Source organism: Pteropus alecto, unplaced genomic scaffold (assembly GCF_000325575.1).
Source record: "Pteropus alecto unplaced genomic scaffold, ASM32557v1 scaffold39, whole genome shotgun sequence".
Taxonomy (NCBI): Eukaryota; Metazoa; Chordata; class Mammalia; order Chiroptera; family Pteropodidae; genus Pteropus; species Pteropus alecto.
Genome location: NW_006443568.1, coordinates 6,133,088 through 6,150,107, shown reverse-complemented (window position 1 = coordinate 6,150,107; position 17,020 = coordinate 6,133,088). Strand labels below are relative to the sequence as shown.

General features: G+C 37.5%; 1 protein-coding gene and 1 pseudogene across 1 annotated transcript in view; one reads left to right on the top strand and one right to left on the bottom strand.

The window, feature by feature from the left end:
* The window catches only part of PUM1 (pumilio RNA binding family member 1), a 122,037-nt gene extending 109,192 nt beyond the window's left edge, over positions 1-12,845 (bottom strand). Inside the window, exons 1-2 of the mRNA XM_025041390.1 lie at positions 12,695-12,845; positions 8,277-8,650 (exon numbers count right to left, since the gene is read on the bottom strand). Coding sequence (XP_024897158.1) covers positions 8,277-8,639 — 363 coding nt within the window. The 5' untranslated portion in view covers positions 8,640-8,650; positions 12,695-12,845. The remainder of the gene's footprint in view (positions 1-8,276; positions 8,651-12,694) is intronic.
* The window catches only part of LOC102881343, a 12,731-nt pseudogene continuing 7,926 nt past the window's right edge, over positions 12,216-17,020 (top strand).

Here is a 17,020-nt window from a genome sequence, read left to right as displayed (position 1 = left end):
AAAAAAGAAACAAAAACGCATAAAACCAGAGCTGATAGAAATTATTTTAAAAGTTTAATGCAACTCTTCAAAAAAATGCTTACTGGCTCCTTCTTTATCTTCAGGGCCAAAAGCCTCTCAGCATTCAAGACCTTATATTCTATTACACCTTATACCTTTTATCAATTCAAAATGACATCTTAATACTCTTCAAAATAAAATACTACACTCAATAAGTCTCTTCAATATGCCCTGGTGACATACTATATTCATTCATCATTTATAAGGTAAATACTATTTGCCAGGTGCTGAAGATACAAGGCTGAAAGATTCTTCAAGAGGATCACAGTGGTTCTTAACCAAGTTGTACATGAGAATCACGAGGGAGTTTTTTTTAAAAAAAATACATGAGCTGCATCTCATCACTGGAGAGTTTGATTCAGCAGGTCTAGACTTAAGCCCAAGAATCTGTTTACAGAAAACAGCTTCCTAGAACCCGATGGTGAAGGAAAAAGTAAATATTCAACTCCAATACACAGAACTGAATGCTTCAATAAGGTGTGTACTAAATATGATGGTGGCACCAAATGAGGACACCCAATTTTTATGAAAAGAGGGAGTAAAGGGGAAGGTTTACTAAAGATAAAAAAACACTTTAGCTGGAGCTTAAAAGATGAGGGAGTGGCTAGGTGGATGAGGAGGAAAAGGGGTTCCAAGTAGAGAAAAACTAGGTAAATAAAAACAGTACAACTATGTTGAGAAATTGCACAGACTATAAAAAGGAAGTCACAAAGGACCACATACTGTTTGATTCCATTTATATAAAATGTCCAGAACAAACAAATCCATAGACACAGAAAGTCAACTGGTGGTTGTCTAGGGCTGGAGGGTGACTACTACTGGGTACAGGTTTTTTGAGATAATGACAATGTTCTAAAATTGACTGATGATGGCTGCACAACTCTATGAATATACTAAAAACCACTGAATTATATAATTAAATGGATAAATTATATATCAATAAAGCAGTTATTTAAAAAATCTTTAGGGCCTCCAATTTCTATAAACTAAAAGTTTTCCTGATGAGATTCATAAAAACATTAAGAAAGGTACTTTAACCATAAAAGAGCACTTATAAAGGCAATAAACAGACAAATCCATATCTGCTAAATCAAAAAAGAAACAAAAACGCATAAAACCAGAGCTGATAGAAATTATTTTAAAAGTTTAATGCAACTCTTCAAAAAAATGCTTACTGGCTCCTTCTTTATCTTCAGGGCCAAAAGCCTCTCAGCATTCAAGACCTTATATTCTATTACACCTTATACCTTTTATCAATTCAAAATGACATCTTAATACTCTTCAAAATAAAATACTACACTCAATAAGTCTCTTCAATATGCCCTGGTGACATACTATATTCATTCATCATTTATAAGGTAAATACTATTTGCCAGGTGCTGAAGATACAAGGCTGAAAGATTCTTCAAGAGGATCACAGTGGTTCTTAACCAAGTTGTACATGAGAATCACGAGGGAGTTTTTTTTAAAAAAAATACATGAGCTGCATCTCATCACTGGAGAGTTTGATTCAGCAGGTCTAGACTTAAGCCCAAGAATCTGTTTACAGAAAACAGCTTCCTAGAACCCGATGGTGAAGGAAAAAGTAAATATTCAACTCCAATACACAGAACTGAATGCTTCAATAAGGTGTGTACTAAATATGATGGTGGCACCAAATGAGGACACCCAATTTTTATGAAAAGAGGGAGTAAAGGGGAAGGTTTACTAAAGATAAAAAAACACTTTAGCTGGAGCTTAAAAGATGAGGGAGTGGCTAGGTGGATGAGGAGGAAAAGGGGTTCCAAGTAGAGAAAAACTAGGTAAATAAAAACAGTACAACTATGTTGAGAAATTGCACAGACTATAAAAAGGAAGTCACAAAGGACCACATACTGTTTGATTCCATTTATATAAAATGTCCAGAACAAACAAATCCATAGACACAGAAAGTCAACTGGTGGTTGTCTAGGGCTGGAGGGTGACTACTACTGGGTACAGGTTTTTTGAGATAATGACAATGTTCTAAAATTGACTGATGATGGCTGCACAACTCTATGAATATACTAAAAACCACTGAATTATATAATTAAATGGATAAATTATATATCAATAAAGCAGTTATTTAAAAAATCTTTAGGGCCTCCAATTTCTATAAACTAAAAGTTTTCCTGATGAGATTCATAAAAACATTAAGAAAGGTACTTTAACCATAAAAGAGCACTTATAAAGGCAATAAACAGACAAATCCATATCTGCTAAATCTTCTGGAACCATTAATGAGGCACTTTAAAATCAACAGTTTTCAAAAAATTACATGGGAAAAAAAAAAAAAAAACATGAACATTCCTTTGGAGAAGGTCCAATAACTCAACTGCAGGTTTTATCACCAATGCCATACACACCCTTCAGGCCAGAGTTTTTCAATCAAACACTCAAATATTAAACTCACCGAACCTATTGCCAATCACTGACCACCACTTCTCACAATATTCACAGCAGGGAGCAAAATGCCAGAGCAGTCCACTAAGCTGAAGCCAGGCTCCCATTTCGGCCCCTTACTATACCCAAAAGAGAAAGAAATTGAATGTAAAAAATAGGGAAGAGGGGGTGAGAAATCCCTCAACAACAAAAAAGCTATTACTTACCCTATCCCCAACACTTACTGCTGTCTTGGCATTGTGTTGTCAGTCCTAAGTTCCTCTTAAGCCATTTCCCCAGAGTGAATAGACAGGTTCCCAGCAAAGGCTAGAACTTTTTTTTAAAGTATTCTTTCTACAATACCCAGAAGCATAATTCTGTACTCAGGCTCAGCCTGCAGAAAGTACTCAGCAAATGCTGTTGCCTGAGAGAAAATGGACACGTGCACAAAAGATGTGTGTCTCTTCTGCAAGTACAGAGAGGTGTGATGAAAAACAATGTTACTTTACAGTTTACAAAGCACTTCAACCACATCCATAACTGAAAACTGAAACACAGCTCTCGGTAACTACTGTGTTTTTCTCTTATTAAAAAAATCTCATGATTCATCTCATTTCCCTCTGTTCTTTGGCCACAGGGACAGCCAGAGCAAATTCTATAACCCACCACTTCTGGTACATATTTCTAAATTTTAAATCTCCCCCCTTCATTTTCCCGATATACCCTTATTTTCCCACTGTTACATCGCATTACCACCTATCCTATAATTTTTTTTCCTAATTCCACGCCAAAACTCTTTTGAAACAAAACAAAGATATATCATAAACCTCTGCAAGTTGCCATCTATAAGGCACATACAATCAAATGACACACAGCATCTTAATGAATACTTTTTTTTAACACCGGAACCTAATTCTTAAAATTGGAAAATAATTATTTAAGTTAATCAAAGAAGATCTACTGATGTGCATGAAGTGAAGTCTTTGTGAACGCCAAATATAATTTTTTAAAGGTTCTAAAAAATATAGGTGTAGGAGAAAACAAAATATAAAAGTATGGATTACTCGGCTTTATTGTATGATGTTAACTAAATGCCACTGGCCCAAATGCTGAGGCATCTAAGCAATCTACCCAGAAAAAGACTCAAGACACATGGTCTAACAGTCATTCCGAAGGGGAAACAGAAAAGGATGTTTAGAGAATGACAAAACTTCCAGTGTGGGAATACTTGGGCTCCCTCCCAGTTTAACACAGTATTTGTTAATTGCAAAGTGTAAGGATTATCTCACAGCTATTGGAGCAAGAAGGATAGACATGTCAAGTGGATGTCAGGATATCACTAGAAGATGGCAATACTAAGTGAAAGAAAAAGGGGGTACAAATAGAGCCAAAGAGAAGATTGATCCACAGAATTCTGCCTGGCTATCGAGAATTATCTCCCACCAGCTGTCAATCTATGGTGAATACTGATACACTCTAACACCAAAAGACAACAAACAAAAGTAAGAAACCTCTGTGGAGTTGTCCTCTAAATTTCCTTTCTTCCAAAGCTAAGCTTCTACCTATCTCTGCCCCTTAAAATCCGGTAGAGAGGCCATAGTTCAACTGATCTGACTGACCTTAAAATGTTCACCCTATTTCATCACCCACTTTATCTCACAGAAGTTTACAGAGAAAACAGATTTCACAATAAGAGAATAAAACTATCACAACAAATCAAAGATGTGACCTTGGGTTTTGCATGATAAAACCTTTAAAACTATTCTGGAAAAAAAAGTTATATAAATTACTGTTAAAAAATATGTAAATTTTTTGTAGGTAACATTTTAAATAATATTATTCACTTAGGAAGATGTGTTTTCTAGTGTTCTGTAATATCTTGATCTATATCCACTGTCTTATTTACTACAGGTAAATTTAACGGGCAAAAGAAATTTTCCATGGGACTCCTTTTCCTCACTCCCATCCAAAGACCTCAATTTGGCCCAAAAATGGGGGCAGGGAGGCCTCTGAAATTTCTGACTATACCAAGTACAATAATTTTATGTATTAAAACAAGTGATAATATATTTATATTCTTAATGTAGAAAAAAATAAATACAGGCCATAGTTTGTAAATGTTACAGTTTAAAACAAATATACAAACAAATCTGAACACCCTTCCTCACCTCAAAATATTATTTTAGTTTCTAAATTTCACCTAAGTTTAAATCTGTTTGCAAGATTCTTAAAGTACAGCATATTACCGTAACACATGTTCAAGCTGTTAATGTTTTAAACTTTTATTTAAAGGTCCTCGATCTAATTATCTGTCAAATTTCATACTTAGAAAACAAAGCTCAACTATTTAAAAAATCAGTCATATATTTATTTAGGCACAGCTTGAAGAATTCACTATTAATACAGGGAAACTCAGACGCCAAGAGAATTTCTACATCTGGCAGAAAAATCCTAACTTCAAAAAAGGTTTAAAAACAAATGTAGTATAAAAAAGTGATTGCTCATAAATGAGAATAATGAGAGAAATGAATATAGAGTACCTGGCACAATAGTTCCCTTCCCTACAACACTGCTGGCTGGCATCACAACCTGATATTCCTTACTTCACCAGCTCACTGGTAAAAGCATTCCAATGATCTGATCTTAAATTCTGTTCCAGTATACCAAAAGGCCTTTAAAAAAAAAGGCTAAGGAAATAGGCCCACCAAAAAGGAATAACAGCCCAGTGGTATGGCAGAATGTGCTGGCTAAAGGATCACTTTATAGTCATTCTGTCCCAATAGCGATATGTTTTCAATAATTACTACTTAGAATACACATGTAATAAAAATAAAACTGAAAAAAAGAAAGAACTTTAATGTTGCCCTTGGGGGAGGGGCATTTATAGGAGAAAAGTCAACATTATTTATATTCGCCTCCTTATTATCAAGTTTATCATCTCTAAAATTCAAGAGAAATAATTATTTTACCTTAGAATGTGCTACTTTGTTGCAATTATTTGGTTTGGTTTAGTTTTTAAGGCTAGAACTACTCTTAGGAAGGCAGAAATACATAAAGTGCATAGGTAATGGAATCACAAAGACCTGATTTCAAAACTAGGTTCTACCTGGTAACTAAGCTTCATTTCTCATCTCTCAAAAAAGAATATTATTTCCCACATGGGACTGTTCCCAGGATTAAACACAGGAATTATATAGACCAGTGCCTAGAACATAAACGCTCAGTAAATGTATCTATCAGCACCAGTGACCCTCAACCTCGTTTGCACTCCCACCTAAGAGATCAGACACCCTCCTACTCAAATCATTAACAGTAGCTGATGAGGGCAGTGATTCTCCACCTTAGAGATATAACTCTCTGCTCCTCAGCTACACTACACTCACCATCCACCCGCTGTTGCCATGTGTTTCCCAGAGGGATAGCTGAGCTCTCGGATCCACTTTACCTGCCTGGTGCAAATCTGAAGATCTTGGTGTGGCTTTCCCTCAAGCAACACAAAAATTTCAGACAACTCTTGGGAAAGGGGCATGAAAAACAAAGCAGCCTCTGCCCTAGAATAGTTTAGTCCAGGAGATGAGCTCAACACCAAAATCGATAAATTATAATACACTATAATGACTGTGAGAGGTAATTTGTGGGTGGCCAACATCTGCAACACAGCAACTACCTTCAATTCCCTAAAGCTGTTCATTATATCATGTGCCCAGCCCAAATGAATTGTGTTGTGATGAGTCTAATTCCAAGCTGGGTCACTGGTTTAGGCCTCCTGGGTATGGAACAGGTTTTGCCATTTAACATTGACTCTGGTTTGCTAACTGACCCGGATAAATATGCTCAATAAGTCAGATGTGATTCTCTATGATAGAGATCATAACAGACAGAGCTCCAAATAAGCCTTCAATAAACATTTATTGACAAACACACAACCAGATTGTAGATCTTAAGAGTTCTGCCGAGAATAATCCAGAGTTTGAGTTGCCCGCCTTCCAAAGACAGGCAAGCAACTTGATTCAGCCTATCATTAGGAAAGCCAACACAAGACATTGTAGATATACAAATTTTAAACAATGGTTTGCCAAATAAGGCAAAGATTACAGGCTTTCTACTTTTACCCACCACACAGACCAAACCAAACACCTCCTACCTTGGTCTCTCCCTCTCTACATGTACACCTGCCTAAATCTCAAACTCTCAAACTCAACATATATACTACCAAATTTAACTACCTTGTCCCCAAACCATACTCCACTCTATATTCCTTTCCCTCTATTCATTTTCCCAGGGACCTAAGATTTCTAATTCAATCACCATTCAATCTGTGCATTTCTCTGTGCCATACTTTCTTTTCTATTGCTCACACCAAGGCTGTTAGTAATCTAGTTAGTTTCAGCCCTTACCCACTCCAATCTCTTATTGCCAAATCAATTTTCCCAAAACACCACTGGATAAAAACAATTCCATACAGACACACTCAAAAACCCTGCCGCCTACTGAATTAAATCTTAGCCTGGTATTCAAGGTCCATATCTTTGTGACAATGACCTTTTCTCCCAATACAAGACCAAAGTATAAGGGACTCATGCATTCAATAAATTTCTTCTGCGTCTCTATGACAAATTACAGGAACTAAGATAATGAGATGAATAAAATTTGATCCCACCTCCAAAACTCCAAGCAAATAGGAAACAAATACAGTGCCTTAATTGGTACCTAATAAAAATTAAAAGTGCCCTAAGTGCACAAAAAGCTCCCTAGTACCTAATACTTCTTAGTATCCTTCACCTACACATAGTGGGTGTTCATGAAGCATTAATATTGATGATTGTTCCAGTAAACTAAAGACCTATGATCAATGTGCTCAATAAATTTCTGTTAAATAAGAAGATAAATTCTACCTTTTCATTTCTACCATGGTAAAGAGCTATGTTACATGAGCTACCTTTATAAAGGGTCAGGGGAAGCACAAGAATTCAGATTTGCAGGTGTGCTTGTGCTTGGTTTATTTCTGAAGCAGAACAGAAGCAGAAGAGGCCCAATGAAAGATGTCAGTTCTTTTTGCTAGTCAGTACTCAAATAGCAGCAATACAAAATGAACTTTTGCAAATTCAACCTATGCCTAATTTCAAAGAATAGCCTGATTCAAACATTCTAATCATTTCATCACTATCAGGAAGTTAGGGAACAAAGACCAGGCTAAACTCTTCTCAGTAAAATATGCTGTGGTTCCAGCTATGGTTTTGGATTAGTAAAAATAAGTATGTTAAAATTAACTGAATGAAACAAGTGCTTGGAACAAGAGGACGAAGTTGGTTAAAACCTAAAAGCCACAACCACTCCTCTCTGACACAAAACAGACATATCAGTCCCATTTCAAATAAATTTCACTTGAACAGCTGATCTGTTATCAACCTCCTACTATTTTCAACTATAACATCTTAAAAACAAGTCAGCCACACCCACAGGAAAGGCTCTAAAATATGTATCTGGCCTATAAACAACCCAAAGAGTTCTTGAAAGAATATATGTCAAGGGGGAAAAGTATTCTTTGCTAAAAAAAAAAAAAGAAAAAGAAAAAGTATACCCAAAAATGCAATGTGCACATTAAAACAACCTTAAGTCTTTTAAAAATGAATTGATCGTTTACTATTTAGCACCAGAATAAATGATCCAGTGACAATGTTAAAACAATCATACTTTAAAACAAGTGACTATTCAGTTTAGACCAAATGCAATTAGCAATTTAGACTTTTAAAGACATTCACTGAAAGCATATATCCCTAGTGGACAGCAATTATAAAATAGTGAACTTTTTTTACCTGATGTTCTGCATGAATGTTATCACCAGTAGGCCATCGATGTTTGCTATTATTATAGCCGCCTCCACCACTTCCTCCTCCCCCAAGCTGCTCACCATGCTGCCTCTGAAAGAAGTAGTCCACCATAGCGTCGTCCTGGGAACGGCCTGCAACTCCTATGGATCCTGGGACAGGGCTGGAGTGTGTCCCAGCTGCAAGAGCCTGATTTGCAGCTGGTTGTGGCTGCGCTTGCGACCCTGTTCCAGATGTTAAAACAACAGGCATGTTGGGATTAGCTGGTTCTTGAGGGTGATGTTTCAGGTGGGGGCTGAAAGAGTCCTGCCAAAGCACTGCTTTTCTCTTCAAGACACATGCAACGCTCATTCCACCAACACCTAAGGACAAACAGGTTACATACGGTTAAAATTTGCATTTTGAAAAACCTGATATACACTAAGATAAAAATGAGTGCCACATCTTTTAAAATACATCGTCTACAACTAGTATATACCAAGCATCTAAATGTTTTATAATACATAATTTTCTAAACCAAAAACTCCATTTTTAAGTTGCTGAGTGTGTGTCTGTGTATGGAAACAAATGTAGTTAGTGGGAGGTACTTAAAGTATTAAAATCAAGACTCAATTCAGCAACTTCAGAGAAACTTGTTGTTATCAAAGTTAACTATAGAATTAGACTTCAATCAGTCCTCTATCCAAATTATTTACACCTTAAGACAACTGTGGCAGATACTTTTTAAACAAGAGCTTTATAAAATATCACTTTACAACTAAAGCAGATATATGGCAACAAGCCAAACAAAAATCCAAACCCCACATATAATTAGCAATGACTCAGATTGTCTAAAACTTCAAAAGACTCTTAAAAATGTCCAACATATTCATAGGATGCTCTCCGAAGAAACAATAAGACCCCCTGACCAGGAACAGCAAGTGTTCCTAGCCTGAAACTTTTCCTCAGCTGCCAATGATGGGGGGAAAAATTCAAAGTGTTTATCGATAATTTACAATTATAATTGTAATCACATTATTATTCCATTAGTTCTTTGACTCCTATAAACAAGATGAGACCAAACACTTTACTAGTGTAGAAAATCTCACTGTAAAAAAAGAAAAAAAAAAAAGCCTCAACACAATAATAACTATGTGGGAAATATATTGCAAACATTATCTAACCGTCCCTATTTTATAGATGAAAATGCTAAAAAAAAAAAAAGTTACGTGATGTACTCAAGGCCATTCACATAATGAGTTGTACAGAAGGAATTCAAATCTAAATGTTTTATACTCAAGGCTAGTTCTTTCTATGAACTCCAACCTCTTGCTATGCCTCAGTAAATCAACACAAGTACTATTTCTCTCACTTGCATCTGCTACTCTTTCTTCTCTAGAAGAGAATCTCCAAAATGTTACTATGAAACAAAGTTTCTTAAAATCAAAAACTATGTTTGTACATAAGAGAACACTTGTCACCCTGTAGGTGCTTTAAAAAATTGCTACAAAGTAATCGATCAGTGACCAATTAGAACACATTTGTCCATAGCCAGCAGAGTCTAATTTCAGGCTATCAACCTAACAGTCAGTCCACTGCTACAAATACCTTATCTCTCCCCAGCCCAACTGTGACATTTCAAAAACAGACACAGGATTTATGAGAAATCTATTATTTTTTTATAGAATTAAACCTCCTGAGAAAGCATTTGTTTCTCACAACTAATTCATGTTTTGAAGCCAGAAGACGACACAAAGGAATTTGTAATTTGTTCAAAGCCTAATTTGGAAATGTCTGTCTCAGTTAACAATTCCAATCCATCAGAACCTTACTATGGTACTGGGTTAGTTTAGCTCTCTAGACCTGTTTCTGCTTTCATGAATTGAATTGTGTTTATGCTTAAGTGCCAAAATCAGAAAGTCATAGCTGTGTTCACCACAGGTCTTTGCAAAGTGCTAACCAACCTAATGTCTTCCGGTTTGATTTTCAAAAGAACTCACTGCCTTTATTACCAACAGTAGCCAGTTCCATTTTCTACAAGGGAGTATCAATTTAACAGTCTTCGTTCTAGAACAAGCCAAAAGTCCCAAAACCCAAGTTCTACCAATAAACTAGCAACGTCTTTAAGCCTGTTTCCTCATCTAGAATATGGAAAAAAATCCTTCCCTCTATGACTCACAAGTTCGTATTTTAATCAAAATAAAATCATAGATATACGAGTTTTTGGTAAATTTAAAGTCACCATGCTGAGAAGCCCCAGAATTCAGTTACCACCAGTTAAGGCAATGGTAGGTACTCCAGTCTCTGAGGATTCCTAAAACAGCAAATGCAATCTTTCTGAAATAAAAGATTTGCCATAATACTTATCTAGCAAAGAATTTCCACATTTAAAATGTGTTTGCCACTGAAACACCGGGAACACAACTTCATTCTAACAAGGGATTGCGGGGTGGGAGGGGGGGAAATTCCTATAAAAATGTTCAAACAAAACAATTGGTTTTTGTAAAGCTATCTGTATGCCCTGAGACTTCCTGCTTTACCTAATGAGGCAAGGCAGTTTCTCAAACAAGAGAAAACCTGGCAGAAGGGACAGTTTAAAAGTGAGCAAATACCTAAGCAGTTAACATGTGTCTTGGGTGGTTTTGTAATATGTTGGCAACTACAGTACAAAAATTTTAAAATCAGTCACTTAAATATTAGAAAACAACCATATTGCTGATGCCTTTTAAAGAACTCTCAGCCCATTAAAATGTGTGTAGTAGCACTTGAAATATGACTTTTACAAATGGCACATTATAAAAATCAGTATTTTTTTCAATCAGTATCTTAAACAACTAGAAATAAATGCTGATTTTAGTTACTCTTCCAGTTTTCAAACTGTTTACATCAAAGCATTTTTTTATATCACTAATAAATTTTATTTATCAAAAAAACACGGTTTAACCTAACTACACAGCTCATTTTTTTTAATAAAATAGTGTTTTTAAAGTTTATTTTTACCATGCTGAAAATAAATTTCTATAGTCACAAATTTATTTTAAACCAGTTCATCTCAAACCAAACTAAACTTCAAATCCAACTTCAAAAAGCTGTGGCCTTGAAAATGAATTCACTTGTGGCTACGGCAAAATACTAACTCAAAGTTCAGAATCCAGTGACTATTTCCCAAAAAGCCAGATAAACAATCAACAGCCCCCAAGAGTGCTTTATAAAGTTAAAATTAGCAATGGGTCAAATGTTTTAGTATTTTGCTTACTAAAACTACATAAGGAGTCACATATCTTGGAGGTTTGTCTTGGTGAGTTTTTGTTTTCATAAAACAAACAAAAAGCTAAAGGTACAAGCCTATTGCTTCAGAAGTAACTAACTTTAAAACAGAACCCCCCAAAAGCCTCTTAAACTCACATTCTTAACCCCAGGACGAGTAGGAAGTGAACGAACTAATATCGACAATTAAAAAGTATCTTCTTAATTGAACAATGAAAAGTAACAATCCTCCAAGTTACGGTGAGAAAACCTTTCCTGATAATGGTTGTGTGTGTGCGCGAGTGTATGTGTGTGTGTGCGGTGTTTGTGTTTTTTGGGGGGGACCTAAAGTGGGGGGAAAAAAGTTACAGAGCAGATTCCTCGCGACGTGGGAGTGGTACTGACAAGTATAACAAATGATCTATGTTTACCAAGAACATTTGTAAGGACTAAAACTATCTAGTATTGTGTATGTTTTCCTACTATCGAGGGGTGAACCCTTCTTTGAGTTAAGACAGACACGCATCAACACAGGGAGGCTCAAAGAGGAAGAACCCACCAAAAACACAAGCTCTCACGGAAACAAAAGGCCACAAGCATCCAGGAGCCTAAAAAGCGATCTGAAACTTCCTGATCGCCACTTCTCCACGTTTAAGGCTCGCAAAGTTCCCCCATGGCGGGTCTCGCCTGCAGAAAAGGGCCATGGCGGCTTCTGAAGCGATTTATTGTTCCTCTTGCTTCGGCGCTGCCACGGAATCTCAAGAAGTCAAAGAAATCCAGAGTGGCACAGAATTACACTTCATGGCCACACAGAAGACTCAAGGCTTCGCAAACCCATCAAAAAAGCAACCCGAATGGCAACATCAATCTTCGTGTTCGAATGGGGTCGAGCAGAAATGTAGAGGCATGTCTATGCCCTGGGCCCGGGCCTAAACCCCCGGCATTTTCCTCGCTTCGACCCCGTCCCCACCCCCTCCCTCCTTTGATAACAATAGGGGCCTTGCTGCTGACTCCAAAACATGTACGAGGAACAGCGAGTGAGAAGCCTAAGCCAGGGCCCCGGCGGCTTTTCCAAAGCCCTTCTCGCCCCCGCAACCGTAATCAAACACCAATACAAAGGAACAATCTGCTAGCTGGGGGTCTGGAGCAGCGTTTGGGGCCGGCGGGGTGCGGATACTCACGGGCGGAGCGGTAGGATGAAGATGGATTTCAGCCCCCCGATCTTCTCTCTCCAGCGCTCTCGCTCCCCCTTACCTTTCACTCCAACAACATGGCGGCCCACTGGGGACTGAGCTGGCGCGGTGCATCATGGGATAGGCTCTGGCCCCAGGCTCCGGCGGTGGCGGCAGCATGTGCGGAGAAGGCAGGCGGCTCTGGAACAGGTTGCCTGGTTGCCATGCCAACCCGGGGCCTGTGTGAACTTGGGAAACTCGCAGGCAACACAACCGCTGCGCGCGGGAGTGCCCGCCCGCTAAGCGAGCACGCGCCGCCGCGGGTAGAAGGCGGGGTCCGCGGGTCTGCACAGGAGCGCGCAACACGGAGCCGGGCACGCGGGGTCAGGGCAGTGCCGCTCCACAGAGTGGACTAGCGAGTTTATACACGAGACCTCCTGCCCCCGCACCCTCCCACTTTCATCCCCAGATTGTAACAGGCTGTAGCATTAATGGACGCTTCCTCACAAGGCTCTGACGTGACAGGTGCTGGGATCAAACTCCTTTGCTGCAGCTTTTTGGCTCTGTGGCCTTTTTTAATCTCTTTTGACCCCATTGCCCTATTTGTAAAATGAAGAAGAAAATGAAAACGGCTATTTAACAAAATTCCGTGAGGATCGAGTAGAGTAATATATATGAAGAGCTTAGTACAGTACCTGGACTTGTAAGCAGGACCTGTACAAAATTTGCGTGATATAGGGCAAAATGAATGCAGGGCCATTTATCCAAAATTAAGAATTTCAAGATGGCGATAGCAAAACATTAAACCAAGAACATACGGCTGACCCTTTTTGTAAGGACTCAGTGTTAGCTGTTGTCATTCTGTTCAGTTTCGAAAATGAACAGAAATTTGGCCATTTGATTAAAGTAATTTTTCAAATCAGTAGTAATCGATAAGATATAGGTTTTCTATCTCAAACTAAAGCCAAGATGCATTGAAAGCTTAGGCAAACCACGATACTATAAGAGACCAGAAGATACACGGGGAAAGTTTTATAATTCGAGGAGGGAAATGTATATGATGAATCAAAACCAATAAATCATTTTCAAAATTGGAAGAAATTTAACCTGTGCAGTAAGAGATTCCAGCAACAAAGAACAAATGAGAAAATAGTTTTAAAACATCGCAATATTCATGGTAGACAAATGGTTAATCTTCATGATAATTACAGAACTTCTCTGATCAGTTATAAAAGATCAGTCTAAATGAAACAGACCTAAAATCACTAATGGCCGTTAAACACATAAAAAATAACTAACCTGGGGTTGAGGAGTGGATGAGTGAGAAACGTGGAGGGACTGCTAATGAGTACGGGTTTCTTTGGGGAGTGTTGAAAAAGTCTTAAAATTAGATTGTAATGATGGTTGCACAACTCTGAGAATATGCTAATAACCACTGAACTGTGCACTTTAAATGAGTGAAGTTTATGATATGTTAAATATATACCTCATAAAGCTGTAAAATGAGAAAAAAGAAATGTAACTTTGTGATATAATATTTTCATCATTAAGTACATTGGTAAAAATTTTAATGATTATTAACACCCTGTTTTGGCAAGTTTTGTGAGAAAATTAGCACTCATATTGTTTAAATGGTTTGAGTATATATTACTTTTATTTTTAAAATAATGTTATTTTTATTTAAAAAATAAGAGTGAAATTAATATGTCAAAAAGGCAAAACTTGGAGGTTAAAAATCCTGAGCTCTGCTACTTCCTGTCTGTATGACCTTGGGCAAGTCTCAGCCCCCTTATCTGCTTAAGAAGGATACCAATACTCTTCTCACAGGGTGGTTACAATCCTTAAATGAACTAACAGAAATAAAGTGCCTAACACGGAATTAGCCCTCAATGCATGTAGCTGTTTTATTACTCATTTCTGAATCTCCAGAGACCAGGGTATGTGGTCAACGCTCATTAAATGTTTGTTAGATGAATGAATTCAACAGACATTTAGAGTGTCAACTCTCAAACTCTACAACCCTAAAAGTAATATGTTGTATTCAGAGATCCACCTCTTAAACCTGAACAGAAATTATTTAACCTCTCTAAACTTCCATTTTTTTTTTTCTCATGGAACATGAGGTTAATATAACAACACTTAAATGAAATAAAGCAGATAAAGCATTTAGCCTCATGGAGCAAGGACTGGAAAGTGCCCAGTAGCTATAATAGGAAAACACGTAAGAGAAGGAAACATAGCAGATACGAGAAAATTAAAAATTTTCCAGAGTCTTACCAAGCTCTGTGTCCCACGATTTAATTTGGAGATCCATAACTAACTCTTTGGTCTTAAGTTTTAACTTTCACTTCTCAAACATAGAGATTCTAATATCAGTTTTTAGTCACAGCCATGTGATACCTCTGCCCATTCAGGGCCTTACCCCATCAAATGCTGCAATCCCAACAGAATACTAATCACTTATCCCTGTTCTCCCTTAAGGAATTGCTCTAAGTCTAAAGGACCCGAGGCCTCTGCCCAGCTCCAAAGTAACCCTATCAGAGCAGAGCATCACCTCTAACAAATTCATAAGACATCCTGTTATCTATAGAATGCTTACCAGTGTGCCATGCTCTGTGCTAGTACTTTTACATTCATTATCTCATTTAAAACTCCCCAAATACCTATCACATGGACAACATTATTATTTCCATTTAAAAATAGAAAAACTGAGGCTTGGGGAGGTTAAGGAATGGGATTAGTATTTATCCAAACGTGTTATCTAAGGCTGTTTGCTGAGAGTTGTCTGGTCTGGAGAATGTTGAAATCATCCCTAAAACTTGGGAATCTTCACAATTCATCTGGTTAAACCCATACATAATAGATAGCAGAATCAGCCTTCAGGGTTTTGAAAACAAAAAATTTTATCAGGCTGCGGTGAGGATTAGGGTGGATTGGAGAAGGGTGTTTTAAATCTAATCAGTAGAAACACAATCCATCTTGTAACCTAATCAGAGAGAGACTGAGATCTCAGGACAGAAACATTTAGTGAAGGCCATTCACGAAAGCCTTGGTTCAAGAATTTTAAATGTTACCACTTGTGGTTCTCAAAGTATGGTCTGAGGCTCACTAGTGAGTCAGCCAACCTCACCATGTTGACAGCTGAGAACAAATCCCAGAATGGACAAATGCTGTTCAGGTCCACAGACTTTCATTCTTACAGTCAACCACTGTTGGCTAGTAAAAGCTACTATAATGCTGTGATCATAAACTGAATATAAAACATTCACAAATAAAGTTGAGATACTCCCAATTACCTGGAAAGATATTTTGTTATCAGTGTTTGTTTGAGTCACTTTCAACTGTGCAACACTTGTGTTTTTGTATATCTGTGGAATCTCCCTTGAGTGGCACTTCCGTTCATTGTTTTGGTGCCTGGGTAATGGTTACACTGTTAGCATTTCCATTGTCATTTTGTCTCTTAGCAAATCTTGGTTATTAGAGTGTTTTATCCATAGTAAGTTAGGAGTAAGGCAGGGTTTGGGTTTCCAGTATTGGTAACTAGGTAATTCTGACCAACTCTCCACTAGAGAAAACTAGTAAAACTGAGAAAATCTAAAACTCTTCATGAAATCATTGGAAAGTTAACAAATTAGTGAAGAATTACTGAACCAGGATCTGGAAAAGGAGAGAATTTGAGAAATTGAAGCCCCATATTTAAGACTACTTTTCTAGGTGAAGCATTTCCTGAGAGATAGTTAAGAGATCAAGTGGTGCTTTTTTTAACACCCTTGGAGAGTTAGGGAAACGGCGACTAGAGTCCAGAACCTGCCAAGAAGGAGAGCACCTAGTAAACAATTCTCTCTTTGGATTGGGATCCCAAATGACTGCATCCTAAAAGCAAAGGCGAATAGAGTAGACAAGCTGTACTTACAGAGACCAAAACGCAGCTTCAAACCATCTCAAAACCTAAAATTGTATTGAAGTGACCCCAGAGCACTGCTGCCTCCAGACATCTGGCAGAAAACAAAGTGAATCCTCTCTGGTTAAAAATATCATTATCATCCTAGGCCTTGAATTATTTCTATGAACAATTATGCAAATACAATATTCAGTCAACAACAACAAAAATAATCGCACATACTAGAAGGCAAGATAACATAAACAAAACCAGCAGCAACAAAAGATAACTGAAAAGGACCCAAAAGAACCCCAGATATGGTAGTCATCAAATCCTTCATTATGTTCAAGAAGATAAATAGAAATTGATAATTTGGGCAGAAAAGTAGAAAGTATAAAAGCAAACAAGTGGAAATTCTGTACTGAAAAATATATAATAGAAATGAATAACCCAAT